Source organism: Giraffa tippelskirchi, chromosome 8, assembly GCF_054371585.1.
Source record: "Giraffa tippelskirchi isolate mGirTip1 chromosome 8, T2T-mGirTip1v1.2.pri, whole genome shotgun sequence".
Classification (NCBI taxonomy): Eukaryota; Metazoa; Chordata; class Mammalia; order Artiodactyla; family Giraffidae; genus Giraffa; species Giraffa tippelskirchi.
Window position 1 is genome coordinate 87,814,310 of NC_137282.1, and position 24,424 is coordinate 87,838,733.

Consider the following 24,424-nt stretch of genomic DNA (forward strand, 5'->3'; position numbering starts at 1 on the left):
GGTGTTTCCCTAAACATTGGATGGGGTCTTCTTTCAACTGAGAGTTGTAAGGCATTTATAGGGAGGGAAGGAAGTTGGCACCTGACTTCATACAAGAAGTACAGTCCTTGGAACATGTAGGTGCTTTTGGAATAAAGTGTTATTTACAGTTTGTCTGTGCCCCCAAAGTGGGACCACCTTCAGTTGGCTCACAGGCTGATGTCACCAACATGGTCTCTCCTTTTCCTAGCTCAGCTTCCGTGATTCTGTCTGGGCCTTGTGTTTGGAGAGAATGTCTGAGGGCAGCCAGCTTAGTCTGTTCTGTTTATCTTGAGCACCTGGATGCCAGCTGAGTGGCAGTCAGGTGCCTCATGAACTGAGCCTCAGCTTTGGTAATGGTAGTGGGCAAACATCTGGTGTTTTTGCATGGGACATATAAGTCTTGGCCATGCCCTGCTCTTTGCAAAATCCTTCCTGGTAAAGTTGAGATGGTGATTGAGTTGTCAGAGCCCTTGCGTGAGACGACAGATCGAGGAGTTGCAAGTTGCAGCACTTGAGGAGACCTGAATGAGAGCCTTTTCCTACCTGAGGAAGACTCAGAGCGGTCCTGAAGGACAGAGATCTTTAATGTCCCTTCCTCCCCTGTACCTCCCTGAGTCTATGAGGTTTTCTCTCCAGGTTCCAGGGTGGTGGTTCTCCTTCTGCCCCCACAAAACCAGTGTGTGCCATTCTAGTAGCTGTAACTTAACCCCATTTCCAGTTCTCTCCTTCTCTTACCCAGACCTTTCATCTGGAATGGTCAGGGACAAGGACATTTTATAAAACTTAAGGTACCTATTATGTCTTCCACCTTGGGTCATGAGGACCAATCTAAGAACACTTGGCAAGCAGTATATTCAACCAGGTAGTCATTATGCTTAGGATCTAAGATGATGTCCATTCCATAAGAATCCAGATAGCTGAACTGGAACTGAGTTTAAATCTGCTAGGCCCACTTTTGACCAGGCTGACCCCAGGTTGCCGTTAGGCAGAAGGAAGAAGATCATGTCTAAGAATGGTCACAGCAGACCCTGAATTTCCACTTAGGTTTATGTAACTTCCCACCCCATTTGCCTTGGTTGTCATTACCCAGGAGGCAGCCAAAAACAGATGATTCTGGCGACTGTGGAATCTGATGACTGAGCTGCCTTCCTGGGTGTGTGGACGAGGAAGAAGTGAGGGAAGTGGAGTCAGAAAGTTTCTTGAGTCAACGTTCGAGACAGTGGCTGCAGCTCCCTACAGCACCAGTATCCAGACGGTAGGGAGCTTGAAAGGTTTAACAATCCCTGACTAACAGCCAATGGAGTAGCATTTGGTGCATCAGTATCAGACTGCAGATGGTCCAGAAAGCTGGACCATCATATGACACAGCTTAGTTTCAAGAGCCCTATGGTGTGGCCAGAACCAGCTGCTCAGACTTGAACAGCAACAGCATAACCTGAAAAAGTGTCAGTAGTTGCGAGGCACGTAGCCCTGAGATGGGTTGAAAGGTCTAGTGTAGTCAGTCTGCCGGGACCAGTTGGAGACAATGCCCCGTGTGATTTGGCCTCATTCACCCTAAGACAGGCCAACTTTTGGCCAGTGTCACAAGTCTGACATGCTGTAGTAATGTCTCCATCAGAAGCATAGGGTCCTTGACTTTCTGTTCAGTCTCTGATGGTGGATGTGTCACCATGTTCAGAATAACGTGGGACCTAGGTGGCGGTGATGGAAGTTGGGCAGGATAGGATGATAAGCAACTTGATTCCAGTTGGTATCATTAGAGAACAGGCCTTTATCATGAGTATCTAAACCACTTACTCAGATAGTTGGATCAACAGCTCTTTGTCTCCATCGTTTTGACCCTCAAGGTGGGTGTCTTTAATCTGCCAAGATTTCCAAGTCTCCCAGACAGCTTGGCCATTTGCAGTAGCCCAGGAGTCAGTAAAAATATCTCAAGGTTCATCGTGGAGAGTGTCATCCAGAGTGACGAATACAGCCTTGAGTTCTGCCTTCTGAGCAGAGAAACCATGTCCACTTTTGGTTTTGCAAAGTTGGTGCTGAGACTGAGCATCTGGCAGTCCAGTGAATACCATCAGCCTTCAGCTTAGCTAGGCCACCAGTGAATGAAAGACCCTGTTGATCTAGTGTCTTTATTTGGGCAGCAGGGGTGCTACCACTTTTTCATGTAAAGCCAAGATTCAACTGCTTTCTTGAATGTAACTATTTCTTTGTGACCAGTGAGACTTGTTGGGCACCTTTTACCTTGATAGTCATTAAGTTTTAGTTAACATTCTGAAATGGCAGTATCAGGCTAGAGAGCCTCAAAGCTTCCATGGATCAGGCATCACTTTTAACAGGGATCAAATAGCAGCTAACTCTTTCTTGTCAGAGTGAGTGTACCTCATAGCCATGTCAAGGAATTGGCAAGTCCAAAATCCAAAGACTATCTTTGGGTGGAGACAGCCTGCCATTAGCAGAAGCTATAATCTGCAAAAAGTGTCAGTCTCAGAGACTTAGAGCTCAGAGAGGTCATTGGAGTCGGGGGTCCCTGAAGGTGGGGAATGTACCACAATTAGATGGAAACTTCCAGTGCAGCCTATTGTCTGGAGGCCCACTTAAAAGGTGCTGCTTTGCAGATTGACTGATATACAGAAAAAAGTAATTATAGAGTGCCCAGGTGAGGCACATGCTTTCCTTAGTACCTAAAAAATCCAGTGAGATACTGGGCCTCGTGTTTGGTGGGAAGAGGGAGGAGGTGGAGAAGCTGCTTTTTGTTTTTTGTTTTTTTACTGCTGGAGGGAATTGAATGTTGTGAATCTGCCTATCTAGTCCCAAGAAATTTTACTTGGTGAGCAGTCCTCTGAATTTTGTTGGGATTTATCAGCAGTCTCTGGACTTCCCTGGTGGCTAAGATGGTAAAGAGTCTGCCTGCAATGCAGGAGACCCAGGTTCAATCCCTGGGTCGGGAAGATTCCCCTGGAGAAGGAAGTGGCAACTCACTCCAGTATTCTTGAATAGAGAATCCTATGGACAGAGGAGCCTAGCGGTCTACAGTCCATGGGGTCGCAAAGAGTTGGACACAACTGAGCGAGTTTCACTTAGTCACTTATCAGCAGTCTCTGCTGGTAGAAGTGTCGTGACACTATAGCCAGGGCTTTTCAGACTGAGACTTCAGGGTTGCCAGTCAATAGGATATCAGCAATATATACATCAAGAGATAGAGACACTTGTGCTAAATCCTGATCCAGCTACTGGTGGCTAATGTTAGGGGAGTTTCTTCTAGTACCTCTTGTCTACATGTGGCTCTTCTTGATTGAGATGGTCCATCCCTGGTACTTATGGGGAAGTAGTAAATGCCCATACCATACCAATCCCTGGTATGCATTCAGATGTCAAAGCAATGACAGTATATATTGTGTTGGCCACAATGTTTATTCGAGTTTTTATGTAACGTCAGCCCCACCCAAAGGACAGCCTCCCTTTCCTTCTGTGACCTTGCCCAAACCCCAGCACTTGAATGCAAGCACCTCCTCTCTCTGAGGATGAGAGATGGGAGGTGAGTTGGACATCTGTGGAATATAACAGAGCTGTGGCAACTTGTGTCTTTACCATCCTTGAGTTTTCCTCAGCATGCTTGGGTGTGTATAATGTCTTTACTATTTACTCTTGAGAGCAAGGAGACTTTGGCTTCAACCGTAATTCTCTTCAAGCAGGTAAAGTCAAGTTAGAGGCAAAGGGAAAAGGTAGAAGGGGAAATGCTGTGGAGAGAGAAAGTGACTTTGCCAGTGAGTAAGGTACATTTTGGTTTCCAGCAGCACCTGAGCTGCGTGTGGCTAGGCCAGACAAACCTCCAGTGTTTTCATCCCCCTCAAAGCCCTGTGGCAGGCAGAAAGGTCGTTGCAGACACTGTCAATGTCTGTTTGGGGGTTCTCTTGATTTGATAGCCCCATCCACATTGCTCTCCACTTGGGGCCACGCGGTTTATGCCTCTGAACTGACTCAGACGTGACTTCCGCAGTGATGGCTTTTTCAAGAGTGTACCTTTCCTTATATATAGGTGTTTTCGTTTCCTGGGGCTACCATAACAAAGTACCACACACTGCGTGTCTTAACACAATTCTGGAGGCTAGAAGTCCTAAATCAAGCTGTTGGTAGGGCCACATTCCCTCAGAAGCCTCTAGAGGAGAATCCTTCCTTCCTTGACTTGACTTTCTCCTTTCTCGTCGGCTGGTAGCCCCAGGTGTTCCTTGGTTTGTGACAGCATAACTCCAGTTTCTGCCTCCATCTTCACATTGCCATCTTCCTTCAGTGTTTTCATATGGCCTTCTCTTCTTTGGGTCCAATGTCCTTCTTACGAAGACATAGTGTAGGGCCTGCTCTGATGACCTCAACTTGATTACATCTGCGAAGACATTCTAAATAAGGTCACATTCATAGGTATTGGGTCAGGACTTCATCATATCTTTTGGGGGCACACAGTTCAACTCAGAGCAGTGGGCAAGTAAGTAGAGAACCATTTATTGCCCAGTTGACCATACAATTTGGTAAACATGTTTGATGCCAGCTTCAGTAGACTTCCTCAAATTCCATTTGCTCTATGAGGTCTCATCCTTCCTGTTCCAGAAAGTCTTGTCTTTTTCAGCATCCTGTTCTTGGTTGCCAATATCTGGCAAGATCTGTGAGGGATCAGAGATGTTACCCTACTTGCAAGCCAGCAAATTATCCTGCCACGATTTCACGGATGCTGATAGAAGATAACAGGACTCGTAGGTCAGAAAAAAGGACTTTATTACTCTATTTGTGCCACTCTTCCCTTCTTCAAGTCCCAGAGGTGACATAAAGTGGCCTGCATGTGGTTGGTTTTCATCACAGATGAAGAAGCCCCAGCTTGGGAAACCAGAGTCTTTTAGAATGGGCTGCAGACATACCTGCCTGACCTTTGTCCCATAGCAGGGACATTATTATATGGACAGTAAGGAAAGCTATCTTCTCCAGAGGAGCCACTCTGTATTCCCAGGCTGTTGGCCTTTCTGCAGACACCTTTGAAAAATAGTCCAGAACCAAAGCTGTCTTCACAAGATATGCAGAAACACGAGGGACTCATGGGGAATTGTCACCCAACAGTTGTCTGAAGAGATTGAGTTTATTGAATTGTAGGAATTCTTTTTATATTCTCTATATAAAACCTTTGACAAATATGTTTGCAAATATTTTTCTTTTGGTCTGTGGCTTGCCTTCCTGTTAACTATATATTTCAAAGGACAAAGTTTTTAATTTTGATGAAAACCATCTTACCAATTTTTACTCTCAGAGTTTTTGCTTTCTGCATGTTATTTAAGAAATCTTTCAGCGTTGCAAAGATTTTTATCCAGTTTTCTTCTAGAAGTGTAATAGTTCTTACATTTAAATCTGTGATCCATTTTTAATTTTTTTGTGTATGTTAAGTGAGTAAGGGTCAAGGTTTATTTTTCCTATATGGATAGCAATTGTTCCAACATTACTGTCATATGTTTTCTCCACCAAATTATCTTGGAACCTTTTTTCAAAAATCAGTTGACTCTACACGTGTAGTGTGTTTCTGGAGTTTATTTTGCTCTGTTAATCTCCATGTCTATCCTTTCGCCAGTCAGATTGTCTAAATTTTGTAGCTTTATAATAAGTCTTGATATCAGCTAGTATAAGTCTTGCAGTCTTGTTTTCTGCCATTCCATACAAGTTTTATTATCAGCTTATCAGTTTCTTCCAAAAAGCCTAGTTGGATTGATTGGTCTTAGAGAATTTTTAAACCCCTGTGTTATGTATTCCAGAAACAAAGAAAACTCAGCTCCACTAGAGGAAAATACCACAGGGAAAAGTGAAGCAAAAAAAAGAAAGATTGCAGAAACTTCAAATGTTATCACTGAGTCGTTGCCATCTGCAGAATCTGAACCTGTTGAAATTGAGGTGGAGATTGCTGAAGGCACAATCGAAGTGGAAGATGAAGGCATCGAAACGTTGGAGGAAGTGGCTTCTGCCAAGCAGTCCATAAAGTACATTCAGAGCACAGGTTCCTCTGATGATTCCGCTCTGGCATTGTTGGCAGATATTACCAGCAAGTACCGCCAAGGCGATAGAAAAGGGCAGATTAAAGATGAAGACGGCTGTGCATCTGACCCCACAAGCAAACAGGTAGAAGGTATTGAAATTGTGGAACTTCAGCTGTCACATGTGAAGGACTTGTTCCATTGTGAGAAATGTAACCGTTCATTTAAATTGTTTTACCATTTTAAGGAACACATGAAATCACACTCCACTGAGAGTTTCAAGTGTGAAATATGCAATAAAAGGTATCTTCGGGAGAGCGCATGGAAACAGCACCTCAGTTGTTACCACCTTGAAGAAGGTGGAGTCAGTAAGAAGCAGAGAACTGGGAAAAAAATACACATATGTCAGTACTGTGAGAAGCAGTTTGACCACTTTGGACATTTTAAAGAGCATCTTCGAAAACATACAGGTAAGTAACAAATATTTTATATTAGAAGTTTATTTTTTTCCACATTCACTTCAAGCTGAGTGTCTAAATTCTTTTTTATTAGTGTTATAGAAACGATTTCGTGTGTTTCCTAATATGTAGGCTGAGCACTGTTTTTATAATACTAGTTTGTTGATATTGATGCTGTCAAAGCAAAATCAGTATTAACTTTGAAGTTGTCATTCTTACACCTTGCCAATTTTTGTATTTTTAAGATACACATAAACACTGTTTGTGATTATTAAGATTATTAATTATGAAATTTTAATTAAATGAAACTTCACTGTTAACTGTTTTTACTTTATCTGCCTTGTGTTAGCACATTACATAGATGAATACATTTACAAACAATTCCAAACATGTTTATACCTTTGCAACATTTGCTTATCTGTTTTGACCTGGCAGATAGGTAGACAGTATTTGCCCATCTCCCTCATCTCTCCAAGGCAAATATGTCAGGACTGGTAGACAGCCAGGGAGATGAAAAGGGTAAGGTTTCTGTACTTTAGGTCATGGAGATTTAGAGTACCTGCCTTCAAGGAGTTTAGAGTTCTGTGAAGAGAGACAAGCAGGCAGTCAGCTAAGTGCTGATAGAGGTAAGCACAGAGTCTGTGGGAATGCCTGCTTATGCCATTCATGGTGGAGGACAAGGATGGCTTCCGAGGGTTTATCCTATGATGATTCTCAAAGGAAAAGGAGTTAGCCAGGAAGACGAGCCCTCCAGGTAAAAGAAGCTAAGTGTACAGACACGGTGAGAGAAAAGTCACCCATATGGAGTACTTGTTAGCAGGTTATTATGGCTAGAGAATTGGGTCCAAGTAGAGGAACGCCAGGAGATGCAGCTGAAGAGTTTTGGGGCTGACTGTATGACATGCACTTTGGCCTCATGGATCACCTGCCAGTGGTTGAAGGACAGGAGAGAGGAAGTGATGGGAGATGAGGCTAAGATCATGTACTTATCTTAGATAAATGTTCTAAATGAGTTAGATTTTATCTAGGAAGACTGGGTCACTTTTAAGAAATTTAAGCCAAGGAGATTTCTGATTAAATTTATGCATTAGAGACAGAGAATTGGCAGGATTGGAGTGGGTGAAGCCTACTGGGTCTAATTAGGAAGTTGTTTGAGTAATCTAAACAAGGATGAGGGGTTGAATAAAGGCAGTAATGTGGTAAAGGCTTGAAGGTGTAACATGAAGTAGGCAGAGCCAACAGGGTTTGGTGATGGGTGAGATGTGGGGGTAAAAGAGGGGCTTCCTTGGTGGCTCCCTACTGGGTCTAATTAGGAAGTTGTTTGAGTAATCTAAACAAGGATGAGGGGTTGAATAAAGGCAGTAATGTGGTAAAGGCTTGAAGGTGTAACATGAAGTAGGCAGAGCCAACAGGGTTTGGTGATGGGTGAGATGTGGGGGTAAAAGAGGGGCTTCCTTGGTGGCTCAGACAGTAAAGAATCTGCCTGCCAATGCAGGAGACTGGGTTCGATCCCTGGGTCGGGAAGAACCCCTGGAGAAGGGAATGGCAGTCCGCCCCAGTATTCTTGCCTGGAGAATCCCTTGGACAGAGGAACCTGGTGGGCTGCAGTTCATAGGATCACAAAGAGTCAGACATGACTGAGCAAGTAAGGGGTAAAAGAGAAGGTGACTCCCAGCTTTCTGATTTGGGTGGCTCAGTGATTGAAAGTTTATTAAGTTAGAAAAATAAAGAAGGGTAAAATTTGGGGATGAGGGGAGAGAGCAGATATACTGACAGCTGTACCTGTGGGACACCCAGTGTGAAAGAGAACGTAAAGATGACCTGTAACCATGTTTTCAAATAATTATTCCCTAGTTTTCCAGGGAGGTCGTATGGAATTGTAGGAAAAAATGTGGGTTTGGAAACCAGAGTTAGATTCAGGCTACAGTTTTTTTGTTGTTGTTTTGGCCTGACTGTGCAGCTTGTGGGATCTTAGTTCCCGGACCAGGGATTGAATCTCGGGTCCTGCAGTGAAAGCGCTGAGTCCTTAAGCACTGGACTGCCAGGGAATCGCCAGGCTCCATTTCTGACATTTGTCAGCCTGATGAACTTGACTGGTCTCTTTATCATTGGATCTCTTTCCTTATCTGTAAGTAAGAATAATGACACCTACTTTACAGGGTTGTGACAAATAAGAGAAATTGATAAAGGCACTTTGAAGATTGTACTTTTTACACATCTAAAGTATAATTAATCTGTTACTGTTTCTAGACTTTATTGGCTTTATTAAATTAATTTTTTAAAGAGCAGAAGTTCAAATAATGTGCACTGAAAAGTCAATGTTTGCTACTTAAATAGATCTCCCCAGAAGCAATTACTGCCTTCATTTTCTTAAGTTTATCTTTTCAGATATATTCTTTGCATTTTCAGGTAACCATAAACAGACACAGAACTTCTGAAAAAAAAAAAGACAAACAGGAGTATACAGTACAGTGTTACACCATTTAATTTATTTTGAAGTCTTTAATATGTGAAACATTCATGAATGTACTTTTTTTTTTTTTCCACTGTGACCACATGGGATTTCAGTTACGGGCGTGCCCTAATTTACTTCATCACTCATGATAATACAATTTTAGGTTGTTGCTAGTCTTTTGCCATTCATTACAAACTGTGCTGCAGTAAACATACCTGTACATAATTTTTGTGTACATGTTTAAGTAACTTAATTTTTGACAGCAGAATTGCCAAATCAAAGGATATGTGCATTTTAAATCTTGGCAAATATTATCAAATTGCCCTTTAAAGAAGTTAACGACAATTTTTATTTGTAGGCTTCATTTTATAGTGAAAAATTATATACTATTAAAACCGTTCTAGTTAGCAATATTCCAACATTTGGGGAGTTGTAAAAGAGGTTCTGTACCAACAGTAATTCTAGGTGATTAGGTCTTTTCTCATTAATTTTTTCATCTTATGAAAATTATATAAAAAATAAGCTATAGTTGTTTTTTCAGGGAAAAAACACAGCTCAGAGTTATTCCTTGACTGTGTCGGTTCCACGTGAGTATGAGGGTCACGTCTGGGACCTGATCGTCACTGAGGCTCCACCTCTGAAATCTTAGTCCTGTTCTCTCCAGGCATCATCCTTTCTCTTGACTTCTCTCCTGCTTTCCTTCCTCTGGCTGTGGGACTCCACCTCATTTAACCTCATTTAGCCTTCCTGTCCTTCTGTATCCCTTAAACCTCATTTATTGCCCCGTTTCTGACTTCATCTTATCCTCATTGTATACTTCCTGAGTCACTTTTTCTTGTACTCTAAGCAAATTTCCTTGGCTTTCGAACTCTACATCCTAGAATTATTGTAGTCATTTACTTCTGCTCCCTGCTGAGCACTTCTGGCAAAAATTCTTATCAGACCTTAAATTAGGCCTTTTGGTATCTGGTTTATATCTTCCGTTTCCTAGTTGCCGTTCTAGACCTGCAGTGCAGTACTCGAGCCCCCGTCCACACCCCAACTTAGCTGTGGAGAAACCTGTGTGGTTCCTTCATTGTCTCCTCCTCTTTTATTACAGAGAAAGATATTTTCCTGTTTTTCAAGGAATCCCACATCTCAATGTCTCCTCCAAAACCATGTTTCACTTGTCATTCCTACCACTCTGTCCTTCTCCACTGGTTCCTTCTCCCTTACAAATAAATAATGATTCTTTTCTGGCTGAGAGAACGTCTTACTGACCTGTCCCCAATTGAGCCACTTCTCCTCTTTACTTCCAAACCTTCTTGAAAGAATTTCTATACTGACTGTTTTCATTGACTTGCCTCGCTCAGTCTCCCTTACCCCCCACTGTAGCATGGCTCCTGATTGCCCCATACCACTCACAGTGTTCTTGCTAGTGTGACCCCAATTCCCTGTTGTTACCCTACCCGTCGTTTCTGTTCGGTTCGGCACTGTTTACTACCTCATCTTCCTGAAATTTCTTCCTTAATTTTCCTTAGTGTTCTTCTGTCTACCAGACTTTGCCACTTTGCTCTGAGTACCTCAAACTCACCAGACTCAAAATTGAGTTTATAATCTTCCCCAGACACCCTGGAGAAGGCAATGGCACCCCACTCCAGTACTCTTGCCTGGAAAATCCCATGGACAGAGGAGCCTGGTAGGCTGCAGTCCATGGGGTCGCTAGGAGTTGGAGACGACTGAGCGACTTCACTTTCACTTTTCACTTTCATGCACTGGAGAAGGAAATGGCAACACACTCCAGTATTCTTGCCTGGAGAATCCCAGGGATGGCGGAGCCTGGTGGGCTGCCATCTATGGGGTCGCACCGAGTCGGACACCACTGAAGCGATGTAGCAGCAGCAGCAGCAAGACACCCTGCTCCACACCTCCTTAAACATCTCTGTTCTTTATTCTGGTTGGTGTTCTAAACCAGCCATCTGGGAGTCAGTATACCTCCCATCTTACTCCTCACCCGCCATGCTGTTTTACACCTCTGTGCCTCCGCCTGGAATAAACTTACTTTCCTGACCTTCTCTTAGTCCATTTTAGGCAGAATTCATCACTCCTCCTCTGTGCTGCTACAGCCCATTTCCCATTGCCCTCTTCTCTGTGGTATATTGCATTTGTTTATGTTCATGTATTTCATCCCCCTGAAATACCCTGGCTTATGATACAAAGCTTTTAAAAATAAAGACAATTTATCTTCATTACCTAGCACATGGCTTGGCAATACAGTAAGTGCTCAAAAATTGCTGTGGAATGGAAAGGGCTGCATGTCCCCAAAAAGGAATTTGACTTTGATTTTTATCTAAGGGAAAATAGACAGTTTTTTAAGAAATGCAAAAGCATGGAACAACATTTAGATCCAAATTTTTATTTCTTTGCCAGAGCACAGTTATAAGAATCATTAAAAACTTGTATTTCCACCTCTTAGAAAAGTCTTTTAGATGTGGTGGAAACATCCAAGTTATAAGTTCTGATCCTCCATTCAAGACAGTCCTATCAGAGTTACCCAAAAAGAAAAAAACGTTTTGCATTTTCTGTTTTTCTTGATCTGTCAATATTTTTTGTATTCTAACAGGTGAAAAACCTTTTGAATGTCCAAATTGTCATGAACGATTTGCTAGAAATAGTACCCTCAAATGTCACTTGACTGCATGCCAAACTGGAGTGGGAGCAAAAAAGGGGAGAAAGAAGCTTTATGAATGTCAGGTATGTGTGGATGTGGTGTACTCTATTCTGAGCAAAGAAGTCTGTGTTTGAAATCGTTAGAAGTGACGAGTAACAAGCCTAGACCAAAAGTATGGCGCTGACAGTTCAGAAAGAAATGAGAGTAAAGAAAATAATTGTCTTGCTTTTATAAGGGAAATTGTTGTTTTTACCCAATCCTAGATGATACTAATGTTATTAACATTATGTCCTAAGTAACAAGTAGTGTGAAATTATGGTTATTCTTAACCATAGAGCAGTCATTGGAATTCTGGAGTAGGGTGAAGGAGGCAGACCAGCTTTAGTGGGCTCTTCTTCCTTGGTTAGTGTTGTTATTCCAAATGGTGAGATTGTTCTTAATGTTGATATTATGTAAGAAAGTATAATAATGTTACTTTTATATTCCTAGAATTTATGACATTTAACCAATGAAGGCAATATTAAAATGTTTCCCAGAAAGGATTTAAGTTGTTAGCTACAACAGCTAAAAGGTCAAATAAACAAAAGATTTATGAAATCCCTTAGACTATATTACAGATGTTATAATTATAACATATTCAGAAAAATCTGCAACTTTTTCCTTATACAGATTGAATACGTATTTCCTTCAGTTTGAATGTAAGTGTTAACATTAACTATTTGGTTGTTTCAGGTCTGTAATAGCGTGTTTAACAGCTGGGACCAGTTCAAAGATCACCTGGTGATACACACTGGAGATAAACCCAACCATTGTACTCTGTGTGACTTGTGGTTTATGCAAGGAAATGAATTAAGGAGGCATCTCAGTGATACTCATAATATTTCAGAGCGCCTGGTAACTGAAGAAGTTCTTTCAGTAGAAACACGTGTGCAAACTGAACCGGTGACGTCCATGACTATCATAGAACAAGTTGGGAAGGTGCATGTGTTACCACTGCTCCAGGTTCAGGTGGACTCAGCACAAGTGACTGTGGAGCAGGTCCATCCAGACCTGCTTCAGGACAGCCAAGTGCACGAGTCACACATGAGTGAGCTTCCAGAGCAGGTCCAGGTAAGTTACCTAGAAGTGGGGCGAATTCAGACTGAAGAAGGTACGGAAGTCCACGTAGAGGAGCTGCATGTTGAACGGGTAAATCAGATGCCAGTGGAAGTACAAACTGAGCTTCTAGAAGCAGACTTGGATCAAGTGACCCCTGAAATCATGAACCAAGAGGAGAGCGAGCCTACCCAAGCAGATGCTGCTGAGGCTGCTAGAGAAGAACACGAAGATGCTGAGGGTTTAGAGACCAAATTGACAGTGGATTCCCAAGCTGAAAAGGCAGGAAATGAGAACAGAACACCTATGCCAGTTTTAGAGTGAAATAACAAATGCATATATTTTTAAATTTATTTGTTGGGTTTTTGAACTGATGATGGGCAGTGTGACTGTCCTTACGCTAACAGACATGTGGACCAAAGTTAAACTCTTCCTGTTGTGTTGAACTGTTTCTATGGAAACAGACTGATTTCCCCCCACTTTGCCACAGAGGAGGGATGTTTCCCATAAGTGAATGGGAAGCTTTGAGAAGTATATTTCTGGAAAACTTAAATGGATTATATTCTTATTATATAGTTGGGTACGAATGTATATTTTCATTGTGGTAAGAGTTCTTACTCTCTTTCCTTGGTCATGTCCTTCCTCAAGTTTTTTTCCCCCCCATGTTGTAAAATCAAACGTAAAATCATTAGAATACAAGTTTATGTATTCTAATGCATGTTAGAAAATTTGAATATATAGGAAACAAGACTGCATGAAGAAAAGTGCATTGTTACTGTGCAGTTAAATTTTGGCTTCTGGCTTCCTTTAGTTTGAACAACATTCTTGTCTGCCCTGATTGATAGTCTTAGATGTCATCTCTGGAACAGAAACAGAGTGGTGGTGGCAAATTTCTAGAATGTTTTAAAAAAAAAACACCACACCCATGTGCCTTTTCAAAACCAACTAAACTTCTATAAAGCATCTCTAGTTCTTTCAAAATTTGTGTTGTAAGCAATGTAGGTGATGCTGTAGTACTTTATATTTTTTTCTTATAATGACAGCTACCAATTCTTTTTCACTTATGTTGAGAAATTTCATTTAATGGCAGCTGAAGGGCCATTTTCAATTGGGAAAATTCATTTATATCAGTGGTAAACTTTATTTTGATGAAAAGTTGCACTAGTATTTTACCACCAGATGAAAACAAGATGAGCATCATTTAAAAATTAATGTATTTAAAATAAAGTACAGAGAAAAACATGTATATAATATATCAGGCTTTGTTTTGAATGAATCTTTTCCCCCAATCCTTAATGTAAAGATCTTGTGCTATAACTTTTAAAGCCATACAAATAAGAGTGCTAAACTGTGGACTTAAAAGTAGGTGTGTAAATATTTTTAATCAGTATTACTTGGAAAATAAAATATAACAACTACAGAAAATAAACCAATATGCTATTTTCTTTACCTGTTAAATATTGGGAGATATTTACATTTTTAAAGTAAACTTTAAAATTATGTGTTTATGACTCTTTTTTTTCAATTTAACCAGTGTTTAATTTGGTTTGTGATCAGAGGTGTCTTCTCATCTGTACTAACATGACTGATACATGAGTTGAGATATAACATTCTCAGTATATGTCTCCAATCCTCAAAAATCAATTCAAAAGAAAGTAAGAAGGAAGAGGTTGATATTTGCTATTTTACATGGTGGGACACAGTAGCCAGTGGAATTTTAGTAGAGCCTATTTAAAAAATCCTTTCTCCACTTACTAGTGTGTTAAATTTAAAAGATCAATTCCATGTAACACATTTTGGTAACCATGATGTTAAATGGTTATCACATTTATGAAGTATATTGAAGAGAATGGCTTTCCATGACTGGAGAAGTCATGGATTTAGAGATAAGAGGAATTAGGAGACTGTCTTTATTTTAAATCGAAGTGTATGAACATTTCCAAGTGTGTTCTCTTTGATAGTTGGGTATCTGCTACAAGGCATAATTATGTTTTATATAGACGTATTTTTTTTTCTTTGAAGTCGGAAAATACTGATGACAGAATTAACTGAAATTTTCAGTTTGCCTTAACATGTCCATGTTCCTGAGTTGTAGTTTTAAAAAATGTTTAAATTCCTGACAGTGGTTGCAAATATATAAATTACTAGTTAGTATCTAGTGAATTTTGAATGCTGAAAATAACTCATGCTGTGCCCTTAAGCCAAGGTATGAAACAAGGTTTATATTTAAACATAATTTTTCAAGAGCCCTGGCTGCAATGTAGAGATCAGGGACAAAGGCACAGCAAAGCATTAAAATTATTTGAGTTTTCAGATTTGGCAAGGCCTTTAAAAGCAGGTTTGAGGGACATATAGTTTCATTTACTTTCCCCAAAAGGTTTGAAGGCTGTGTGTGCTCCAAATGCCAGTAAATTAGATTATCACAGAAGACCAGGAAAGCTACCCACTGGTAGTAAACCTTGCAGTTTCTAAAGCATTTTGCATGTTGTTTAGTCACTAAGTCATGTTCTTTTTGCAAGACTCTTGCAACCTCATGGACTGTAGCCCACCAGGCTTCTTTGTCCATGGGATTTCCCAAGAATACTGGAGTGGATTGCCATTTCCTTCTCCAGGGGAATCTTCCTGACCTAGGGATTGAACCCAAGTCTCCTGCATTGGCAGGCGGATTCTTTACCATTGAGCCACCAGGGAACGATAATGTATATTAAAGTACTGAACTGGATATTTTGTTCTCGCTTTACTCCTACTGGAGTGTGACAGCTGGGTAGTACTGCCAGACGTTGATCACCCACAGGAATCCCAAGAGCACTGGAAAATGATAGGAGAGCCTCTCCTATCTACCCTACTCCACTGTTCAACAGCAGATCTTTGACTGCTAAACAGAATTGGCTGTCCTTCCATTCTGACAGTACCTGGAATTAACACAGATTCCAGAAAGTGAGAAGAGAGATCAAACCAGTCAATCCTAAAGGAAATCAACCTTGAATATTTATTGGAATGACTGTTGCTGAAGCTCCAATACTTTGGCCACCTAATGAGAAAAGCTGACTCATTGGAAAAGACCCTGATGCTGGGAAAGATTGAAGGCTAAAGGAGAAGGGGATAGCAGAGAATGAGATGGTTAGATAGCATTACCAGCTCAATGAACATGAATTTGAGACTTCAGGAGATAGTGGAGGACAGAGGGGCCTGGCATGCTGCAGTCCGTGGGGTCACAGGGTCCGACACAACTTAGCAACTGAACATCCACAATACTGCCCCCACTTCAGACACCAGCCAAAAATAGTCCCCAGGGTACCCACACTTCTGCCTGGTTAATTACAAATTAGGTGTTCCCACTCCCTCCCAGGTTAAATAATTCAGTGGAATGACCTGGAACTCAGGAAAGCACTGTGGAGTGTAGTTTATTATAAAGGATACAAACCAGGAACAGACTGAGAGATCCATAGGGCAAAGGGGTGAGGTGGGGGGGCGCGGGGTGCACAGCACATCCCTGTCCTAGCCTGGTGCTCCACCCACCCAGCACATGGATGTGTTTACCCAGATGCTCCCTTAACCTTGTTTACTTACTTCCCTTGGGGGTGGGGCTGATAGTTCTAGCCCTCTAACCCATATGGTTGATGACTGGTGACTGGAGCTTAGAGTCACCGCATTACATAAACTCAGGTAGAGGCTTGTTAGGAATAACAAAAGATATCACTCAGGAAATTGCACGGGTTTTAAGAGCTCATTACCAGGAACCAGAATACTTCTTTATTGTACCACATGTATCATCTGGGATTCAAAGGGAAACCAACTGAACCCCAATGTCAATAAATTTAAAACCTAGAAATCTTTTGAACATGTACAAAAACAGAAGGATCTTACAGTCCTACCATTTAAAAAAGGCTGCAATCCTCTTCCTAATATTGAAAGTAGAAATACTTTCATGGAAAGGTAAGTGCTTCTGCTCCTACTACATTAAATTTTGAAGTAATATTTCAAGATTTAAAAGTCTATGAGAATCTTCTAGGCTAATTACCCACTTCATACTTTGAATAAGCAAATAGCATTGACTGAGGCCTGAATGTGATAAAATGTCCACTGGTAAATCAAGTGGATTTTAATGCACATCTTCAGCATTTGTTACTGTTTTAAACAAATGATCAGATGGTCATGACAGTGTTCAGGTGGAAACAGTTTTATAACCATCATGTAAAATTACAAATAAATGACCTTCAAAATTTAGCCTGATTTTGTTGGAGATAGCAGCTTTGAATTTAAGTTAACACTGAACTTTGTTACATCGGGAGAGGGAAACCTAAGCTGAATGTTAACTACTCCATGTTCTATAAACGTTACTTATTTAATTTTGTTGACATAATAGGTAGGAAGGCAGCATGTGAATTCATAATGTTTTCTTAACTTTCCCACTTAATATGACACTAAATATGGTGTAATTATACAACTGAAGTGATGCCCACCTTGATACTTGTACCAAAGTACAGCCTAGGAGAGGACCCTTGTAACAGCAACATCTATAAATCACTTATGCCAAGCACTTTGCATTTAATCGTCTGAATGACCTCATGAAGTAATTACATTATTAGCTGTCATTTTACAAATAGAGGAAACTAAGACGAGGAGATGAGAAATAGCTGGTGGAACGGGAAGCCAGTATTTGAAACCAGAGAGCTTGACTTCACAGACAACACTCTTGATCACTAAAATACAGTCACCTCTGTATGAGATCTTTGTGGCTGACAATGTTGGCTTGCACAGAGCATATGCAAAACAGCCATTTTCCTTCTGGAATTTACATCAGCCCTTGATGGGTTTGGGGTGGGGGGAACAGGAGATCAGAAAAGATGGCAAGAGATTCACAGCAAATTGTCTTCTGATAGCTCCTTGCTGTCTCCTTGCCTAGAGACAGCACCATCTAGGCAATGGCTCAACAATAGCATGCAACAGCATTTTGTTAAAACACAATTCAATTGGTCTGGGTTAGTATTAGGACCTGAGAATTTGCATTCCTAACATTCCCAGGTAATATACTGATAGTCCTGGAGCCGCACCTGGAGAATGGCTGACACAGAGTACTTAAGGGAAGCACAGATGACTAGCCAGTGATGTGAACATTTTGAAGGTGTCTTATAGGTAGTCAGGTGCTACTTTCAAAATATCTTGTTAACTTATTGTCCATGTTGACTATTCATGTAATGCACTGGACTAAGACAATGGTCTTGTTTTTTCATATTAATCAATAACATTCTACTTATTCTCAGTAATGAATTGCTTTTATGTTTCTGAAATGAAAATGCCACAAAGACACGATCTGTTAGAGAATAATAAAATAAAAACTGGAAAATCAGAATAATTGAATACTTTTGCTTCCACTGGGTAACTCAAATACACTTTAGAGACAAAATGATGGCTAATATCTGCTGAGGAGCAAATGTCAGTGTATGAACTCGCCTAAGAAGAGCTGATCATTAACTGTCGCCTGGTAGACCACCTTATTAGAGGTGTATTAGAGCAGTAACTGTGTCCTGTGAAATAATAGTTATCTGTTAGATACAGCTATGAAACATTAATGGAGGGAATAACAGATTCAGAACCCTAGTCCAGTTGAAATGGTGCTTATTAAAAACTAAAGACAAAAATCAAACAAGAGTAACAATTTGATTCTTAAAACTTTTCATGAGATAATTTTGGCAAAGGATCAATGGGCCCAGAACCTTCATCTGTTCGTTGTTCAACTGTAGTTGCTGATTATTAAGAAAATATCACACTTATTGCTATACTTGGGCTTCCTGGGTGGCTCAGACAGTAAAGAATCCCCCTGTAATGTGGGGGACCTGAGTTCAATTCCTGGGTTGGGAAGATCCTCTGGAGAAGGGCATGGCAACCCACTCCAATATTCTTGCCTGGAGAATCCCAGTGGACAGTGGAGCCTGGAGGGCTGCAGTCCATGGGGTTCCAAAGAGTCGGACATGACTGAGTGACTAAGCACCGCACAGCACATTGCTATACTTGGCTACATATTCAAGAAAAGTTTGGAGTACAGTTGCTGTTAATATTATAGTGGGAATCTGAGGTAGTAACTCATTTTATAATGAAAATGTCTCAATTACAATTTGAGTTTTTTTCTCTTTTTTACCCCCTCTATTCATTGTACTTTACCTTTAGGAAGAAAGCTAAGTATTGAACACTAATGACTAAATGATGAGGCAGGAATTTCTAAAGTGAATTTAAGTACCCAGAATATCAACAGAATTTAAGCTGTCTTGGTAGGGGAAGTAGTGGCACTTCACCCAGTCACTGAAATGTACAATCTTTTTTTCTACTTTGTTGTTAAATTATACTTGCTCAACAAAAAGAGTCATGTATTTTAGAAAAATAAGAAAGTTAAAAGCCACTCCAAGACTCATTTGTTGTTCAGTCCCTCAGTTGTGTCCAACTCTTTTTTACCCCATGGACTGCAGCATGCCGGGCTTCCCTGTCCTTCACCATATCCTGGAGCTTGCTCAAACTCATGTCCATTGAGTCAGTGATGACATCCAACCATCTTGTCCTCTGTTGTCCTGTTCTCCTCCTGCTTTCAATCTTTCCCAGCATCAGGGTCTTTTCTAATGAGTCAGCTCTTCGCATCGGGTGGCCGAAGTATTGCAGCTTCAGCTTCAGCAGTCAGTCCTTCCAATGAATATTCAGGATTTATTTCCTTTAGGATTGACTGGTTTGATCTTGTAGTCCAAGGAACTCTCAAGAGTCTTCTCCAACACCACAGTTCAAAAGCTCATTAATCAGAAATAATTATTGTGAACATTACATGCATATCTCTCCATACACATACACATGAGAGAAAACTTTTAAAAACAATTACCATACTAGTCTTAGTTCTTTAGGTTTAATATTGCTTGAACTTAATAGAAATAAGGGAAACAATACATGGGTAAACCTCAAATAAATGTTTCTTTCCTGCTGGTTCTTTAAAAGTGCCTATAACTCTCACCAGGCGTCCTCGTGTGAGTGACATCGTCTTTAAACCCTGCGTGACAATCCCTGACGCACCGCCGTGATGCCCAGGGAAGACAGGGCGACCTGGAAGTCCAGCTACTTCCTTAAGATCATCCAACTTCTGGATGATTACCCAAAATGCTTCATTGTGGGAGCAGACAACGTGGGCTCCAAGCAGATGCAGCAGATCCGCATGTCCCTCCGCGGGAAGGCTGGGGTGCTGATGGGCAAGAACACGATGACGCGCAAGGCCATCCGAGGGCATCTGGAAAACAACCCAGCTTTGGAGAAACTGTTGCCTCACATCCGGGGGAACGTGGGCTTCGTGTTCACCAAGGAGGACCTCACTGAGATCAGGGACATGCTGCTGGCCAACAAGGTGCCAGCTGCCACCTGTGCTGGTGCCATAGCACCGTGCGAAGTCACCGTGCCGGCCCAGAACACTGGTCTGGGGCCCGAGAAGACCTCCTTCTTCCAGGCTTTAGGCATCACCACTAAGATTTCCAGGGGTACCATTGAAATCCTGAGCGATGTGCAGCTGATTAAGACCGGAGACAAGGTGGGTGCCAGCGAAGCCACGCTGCTGAACATGCTGAATATCTCCCCCTTCTTCGGGCTGGTCATCCAGCAGGTGTTTGACAATGGCAGCATCTACAACCCTGAAGTGCTTGACATCACAGAGGAAACTCTGCATTCCCGCTTCCTGGAGGGTGTCTGCAATGTTGCCAGCGTATGCCTGCAGATTGGTTACCCAACTGTTGCATCTGTACCCCATTCTATCATCAATGGGTACAAGCGGGTCCTGGCTTTGTCTATGGAGACTGATTACACCTTCCCACTTGCTGCAAAGGTCAAGGCCTTCCTGGCTGATCCATCTGCATTTGTGGCTGCTGCCCTCGTGGCTGCTGCCACCACTGCTGCCCCTGCTGCCGCCACCGCAGCCCCAGCCAAGGTTGAAGCAAAGGAAGAGTCGGAGGAGTCAGACGAGGATATGGGATTCGGTCTTTTTGACTAATCACCAAAAAGCAGCCAACCCGGCCAGCGTTATTTGTGAAATGAGAAAATAAAGGCTTACTTATCTTAAAAAAAAAAAAAAAAGTGCCTATAAAATTAAGGGAAAATATTTTAATAAATCCTAATTGTTGTGATTCAATTTGGTTTGCTAATTATACTTGCATTGACAAGGCTTATGAGGTTAGTGTGCCGATTAAACAGCTGATTAATTGCAGTACAAGAGAGAATCTGTGAAACAGATAGATCTGAAGAAACTAACCAGAATGTGAAAGAAGGTAAATAGAAGATAAAAATCTGGAAAATACAAGAAAGACATGAGGTAAAATGAGAAGGTCTGACACATAATGTTCAACTGGAATTTCTGAAAGAAAGATAAACATGGGACAGGGATCACAGTCAAAGAGATACTGTCTGAGAATGTTTCTGAATGGTCTCTAAGACATGAAGTCTCAGATTCAGGTAGCACTTAGAATCTAAACAGCATAAATAAATTTTCCTGGAACAGGATTTGCCTTTTGAGTTATAGATTCAACTCTGCAGCAGTACAGTCTTAAAAACTTTTGCTCTGTGTCCTCTCCCTGACATTTGTCAAATATCCCTCCAAATATCCCTCCCAAATATCCCTCTCTTCCGCTAGCCAAAAGTCGGGCTAGTGGAAGAGGAAGAAGAAAACCAGAGGTAGGAAAACCTCATGAATAGCCCAGGTTCACATTCAATAGGGATGTTCTATACCAGGTAACTTAAAATTAGAGTAGAATGTGCCTATATTCCCTAGAATAGCACGAAAGGTGGGAAGATATGTCAGACCTTGAAATAATAACGCTACCATGTATTAAGCATTTACTGAGGGGGTTCTGACATTTGGGCCCCAACCACTTAGAGACTGTGATGAAAGGAGTAGACAAATACATTGTCGATGGGGGAGCCTCCTGCCAATCATCCGAGCCCATGGGACTCCAGGTTAAGAAAACCTAGTTCATTGTTCACCGGAAACTTTGTCTCATTAATTTTCACAACTCAAAGTATAGATAGAACAAGGACTTCCTGCATTAGAGTCAGTTCTTCTATTAATAATCAGTTGTTTCTAAGAACGTACTTGGCTACTGCTAACACAAGGAAGCGGGGTTTAAGACACTAAATTTTAATGAGCTCTCCAATAACCTGAAATTATACTGTTTTTATAGGTTTTACAGTTTCATCAATTCTTTTGGAAAATAATATTTTTCTGACATTAATTTTTTTTTTTCTGACAAATACTCCCATTGTAGAAAATGCAAACAACACTGGAAAGTATTAACATTGTTTAGATCACCTGAGGTTCCACCAGATAATGAAAAAGTATTTCTAATGTCTGGGGTATTTCCTTCCAGTTATACATATCACAAATCTGTGTCATTCTGTTTTGTAACTTTTGCTTTCACTTAACATGTTGAAAATATTTCCCCATACTATTCCAAACAAAAATGTTAACTTTTCTATATACTGTTACATTGTAATTAGCCTATTGTTGAATGACCCTGTCTAGGAGAAAAACAACATTTTTTTCAAGTGAAGGGAATTCAGTGTGAGGTCAGCCCTCTATGGCTGAGTATCCCAGGACCCCCAAGGGAAAGGAAGGCATGAAGGAAGGGTGTATATTTTGAAAAGGAGCAGGCCCTCACAGTCTCACCGCAAGAGGAATGCTGGTGACTCCTGGGAAAAAGTCTGGCTAGTGGACTTTAGGAGAAGTGGTTTCTGAAGCTGAGTTTTAAGTTTTCCTTTTCCACGGTAGCCTAAAGTTTTCAGTAACCTCTTAATTCTCTAGAATCCAGGATTGGCTTTGCCAAGCATTGCTTTACAGGGGCACCATGGGATGACCTGTGTCAGAGTATGTGTCACCTGGGAAGTTGAGGCTCTTGGTTTCTAGGCTGTTTCTTTATAAATTCTTGTTCTGTGTATTGTCATGTTGTAGAATTCAAGGAGTCTTTTGTTTTTAAAACACGCAATGATTTATCCTGTATTTCATTGTTTTAGAAAGACTGATGGCACGTACTATTTTAAGATTACTCCTTTAAAAAAAAAAGTCCTTTTGTCTTTGAGAAAAAGGCCTCCCTTTAAAGACACACTTTTCTCACAGAGATCCTTTATAACTTCTCTTATAAAACAAGAAAACCCTTTTTCCGGGTTCTCTTGGTTTTCTGCCAATCCCAATGGTCAGTCTGTGGAGCTGTCCAAGGTTTTATTTCTTGCCCTTCCTGTTCTGGCCCCTTTAATCATCACACAAAGGGGCAGCACAGGCTACTGAGGAAGAGCAGCAGACTTGAGTCAGACCCTCAGGTCCGAGTCCCAGGGTCAAGACTGGACAGCTGTGTGACCTTGAGCAAGTCAAATAAGTTTCTGGGCCTCAGTTCCCTCATCTGTCAAAACACGGGTGGTAATCAGAGCACCTAACTGAAAACGTTATTGTGAGGATTTAATCAGTCACTCTGTGAAAGTATTTATAACAGTTACTGGCCAGTAGCAAAATAAGGAATCTTTGGATTCCCTAATTTCTACCATAAAAGGGCTTTAAACTCAGTTTATTTTTCTCCTTAGCTCTTTCGCTTTTGTAAATACACCCTAGCAATTATGGAGGATCCAGCCACATGAGGAGGTGGAAAGACTGTTCACAGAGCTGTGACTTAGGGCCCCCAGTCATGGCTTTGCTATTAACCAGCCCTGTGGCCCTTGTTAACTGACTTCTCCGACTTCAATTTCTTCCTCTGTAAAATGAAGGACGTGAACTTCAATAAATCATCTCTATTCTTTAGTATTCGGTGAATCGCATTCTCTCCTTGTTTGTAAACTGGAAAAACATTTGGCACCTACCATGAGCTGGAGAGTCATAGCTGGGGAGTACACAGGAAATTGGGGATCCGCTGCCCAAGGGGCACCCAAGGAACCGGGCCTAATGTATTCGAGGAATCCGGGCTGAGGGTGGCGTTAGTACTTCTTTCTGCAAAGCCTAAACGCTCCCAGACTCACCTGAAGGAGCTGTCACGGTGGTTTGCTAGAAAATCCCGTTCTGTTAGGAAGATTACTGGGTCTCCCAAGGACACGGAAACCCTTTTTATCAAGAGGCTGGAGCGGCTCAGCACGCAGCGGGAGTTGATGGGAGCCTTGTCGCCTCTTGCCATCCATGCTCCAGGGGCGCTCCTCTCTGCGGCAGGGCCAACCCCGCCTGTCCAGTGTGTAAGATGGGTATCCCCGCGCCGCGCCCCCCCCTTTCAGCCCCTCCCTCCCGGCTGCCATAGAAACCGGCCTACGAGGTTCAGGCCTGCGTCCCGGTGCCCCTCCGGCCTCCCCTTCCCCCCTCTCCCCCGGGCCAGCCCCCCGCTCCGGATTGGTCCTTCGGGAAACGCTGCGGGGCGCCTGAGTCCCGGCTGCGGAGCCCGGGCCGGGCCGGTGGGCGGGGTCTGCCACTGCCGCCCCTGACAGCTCCCGAGCCTTCCGCGCGGCCACTGCGCTCTGACACCCACGCACCGCCCGCGCCCGAGCCCACCACCCAGAGAGCCCGGCCGGGCGCCGCGCAGCCGAGCCCGCGAGCGGAGCTCGCCAGCAAGGTAAGCGAGGGCCGCGGGGCTCGCAGCCGGCACCCCACACGGCCGCCCCTTCTTCCGCCAGGCTGCCGACTTGGGTGCTGAGCAGGGACGCCTCTCCTCCCCGGAACCCCAGGGCATAGAGAGACACAGCTCCCGGCGGGGGTGGGCGAATT

At 42.2% G+C, this 24,424-nt stretch overlaps 2 protein-coding genes and 1 pseudogene across 15 annotated transcripts in view; all 3 read left to right on the top strand.

Annotated features, from left to right (window-relative positions):
• ZNF131 (zinc finger protein 131) overlaps positions 1–14,183 on the top strand; it is a 28,453-nt gene extending 14,270 nt beyond the window's left edge. For 4 of the 13 annotated variants that reach the window (XM_081517591.1, XM_081517593.1, XM_081517592.1 and 1 more), the window contains exons 5-8: positions 5,808–6,168; positions 6,271–6,493; positions 11,539–11,669; positions 12,319–14,183. In XM_081517591.1, coding sequence (XP_081373717.1) covers positions 5,808–6,168; positions 6,271–6,493; positions 11,539–11,669; positions 12,319–13,005 — 1,402 coding nt within the window. In that variant the 3' untranslated portion in view covers positions 13,006–14,183. Of the gene's footprint in view, positions 1–3,214; positions 4,771–5,807; positions 6,494–11,538; positions 11,670–12,318 lie in introns of those variants that run through there. The other 9 variants (XM_081517588.1, XM_081517589.1, XM_081517586.1 and 6 more) reach the window with 4 other exon arrangements.
• A 3,323-nt stretch (positions 14,184–17,506) lies between these two features.
• Positions 17,507–20,775, top strand: LOC145516407 (large ribosomal subunit protein uL10 pseudogene; annotated as a pseudogene). Its single transcript, XR_014061372.1, has one exon. The product of XR_014061372.1 is annotated as a large ribosomal subunit protein uL10 pseudogene (transcript).
• Positions 20,776–23,962: 3,187 nt separating this feature from the next.
• NIM1K (NIM1 serine/threonine protein kinase) overlaps positions 23,963–24,424 on the top strand; it is a 66,823-nt gene continuing 66,361 nt past the window's right edge. The window contains exon 1 of the mRNA XM_081517599.1: positions 23,963–24,272. The gene's annotated coding sequence lies outside the window, so the exon portion shown is untranslated. The remainder of the gene's footprint in view (positions 24,273–24,424) is intronic.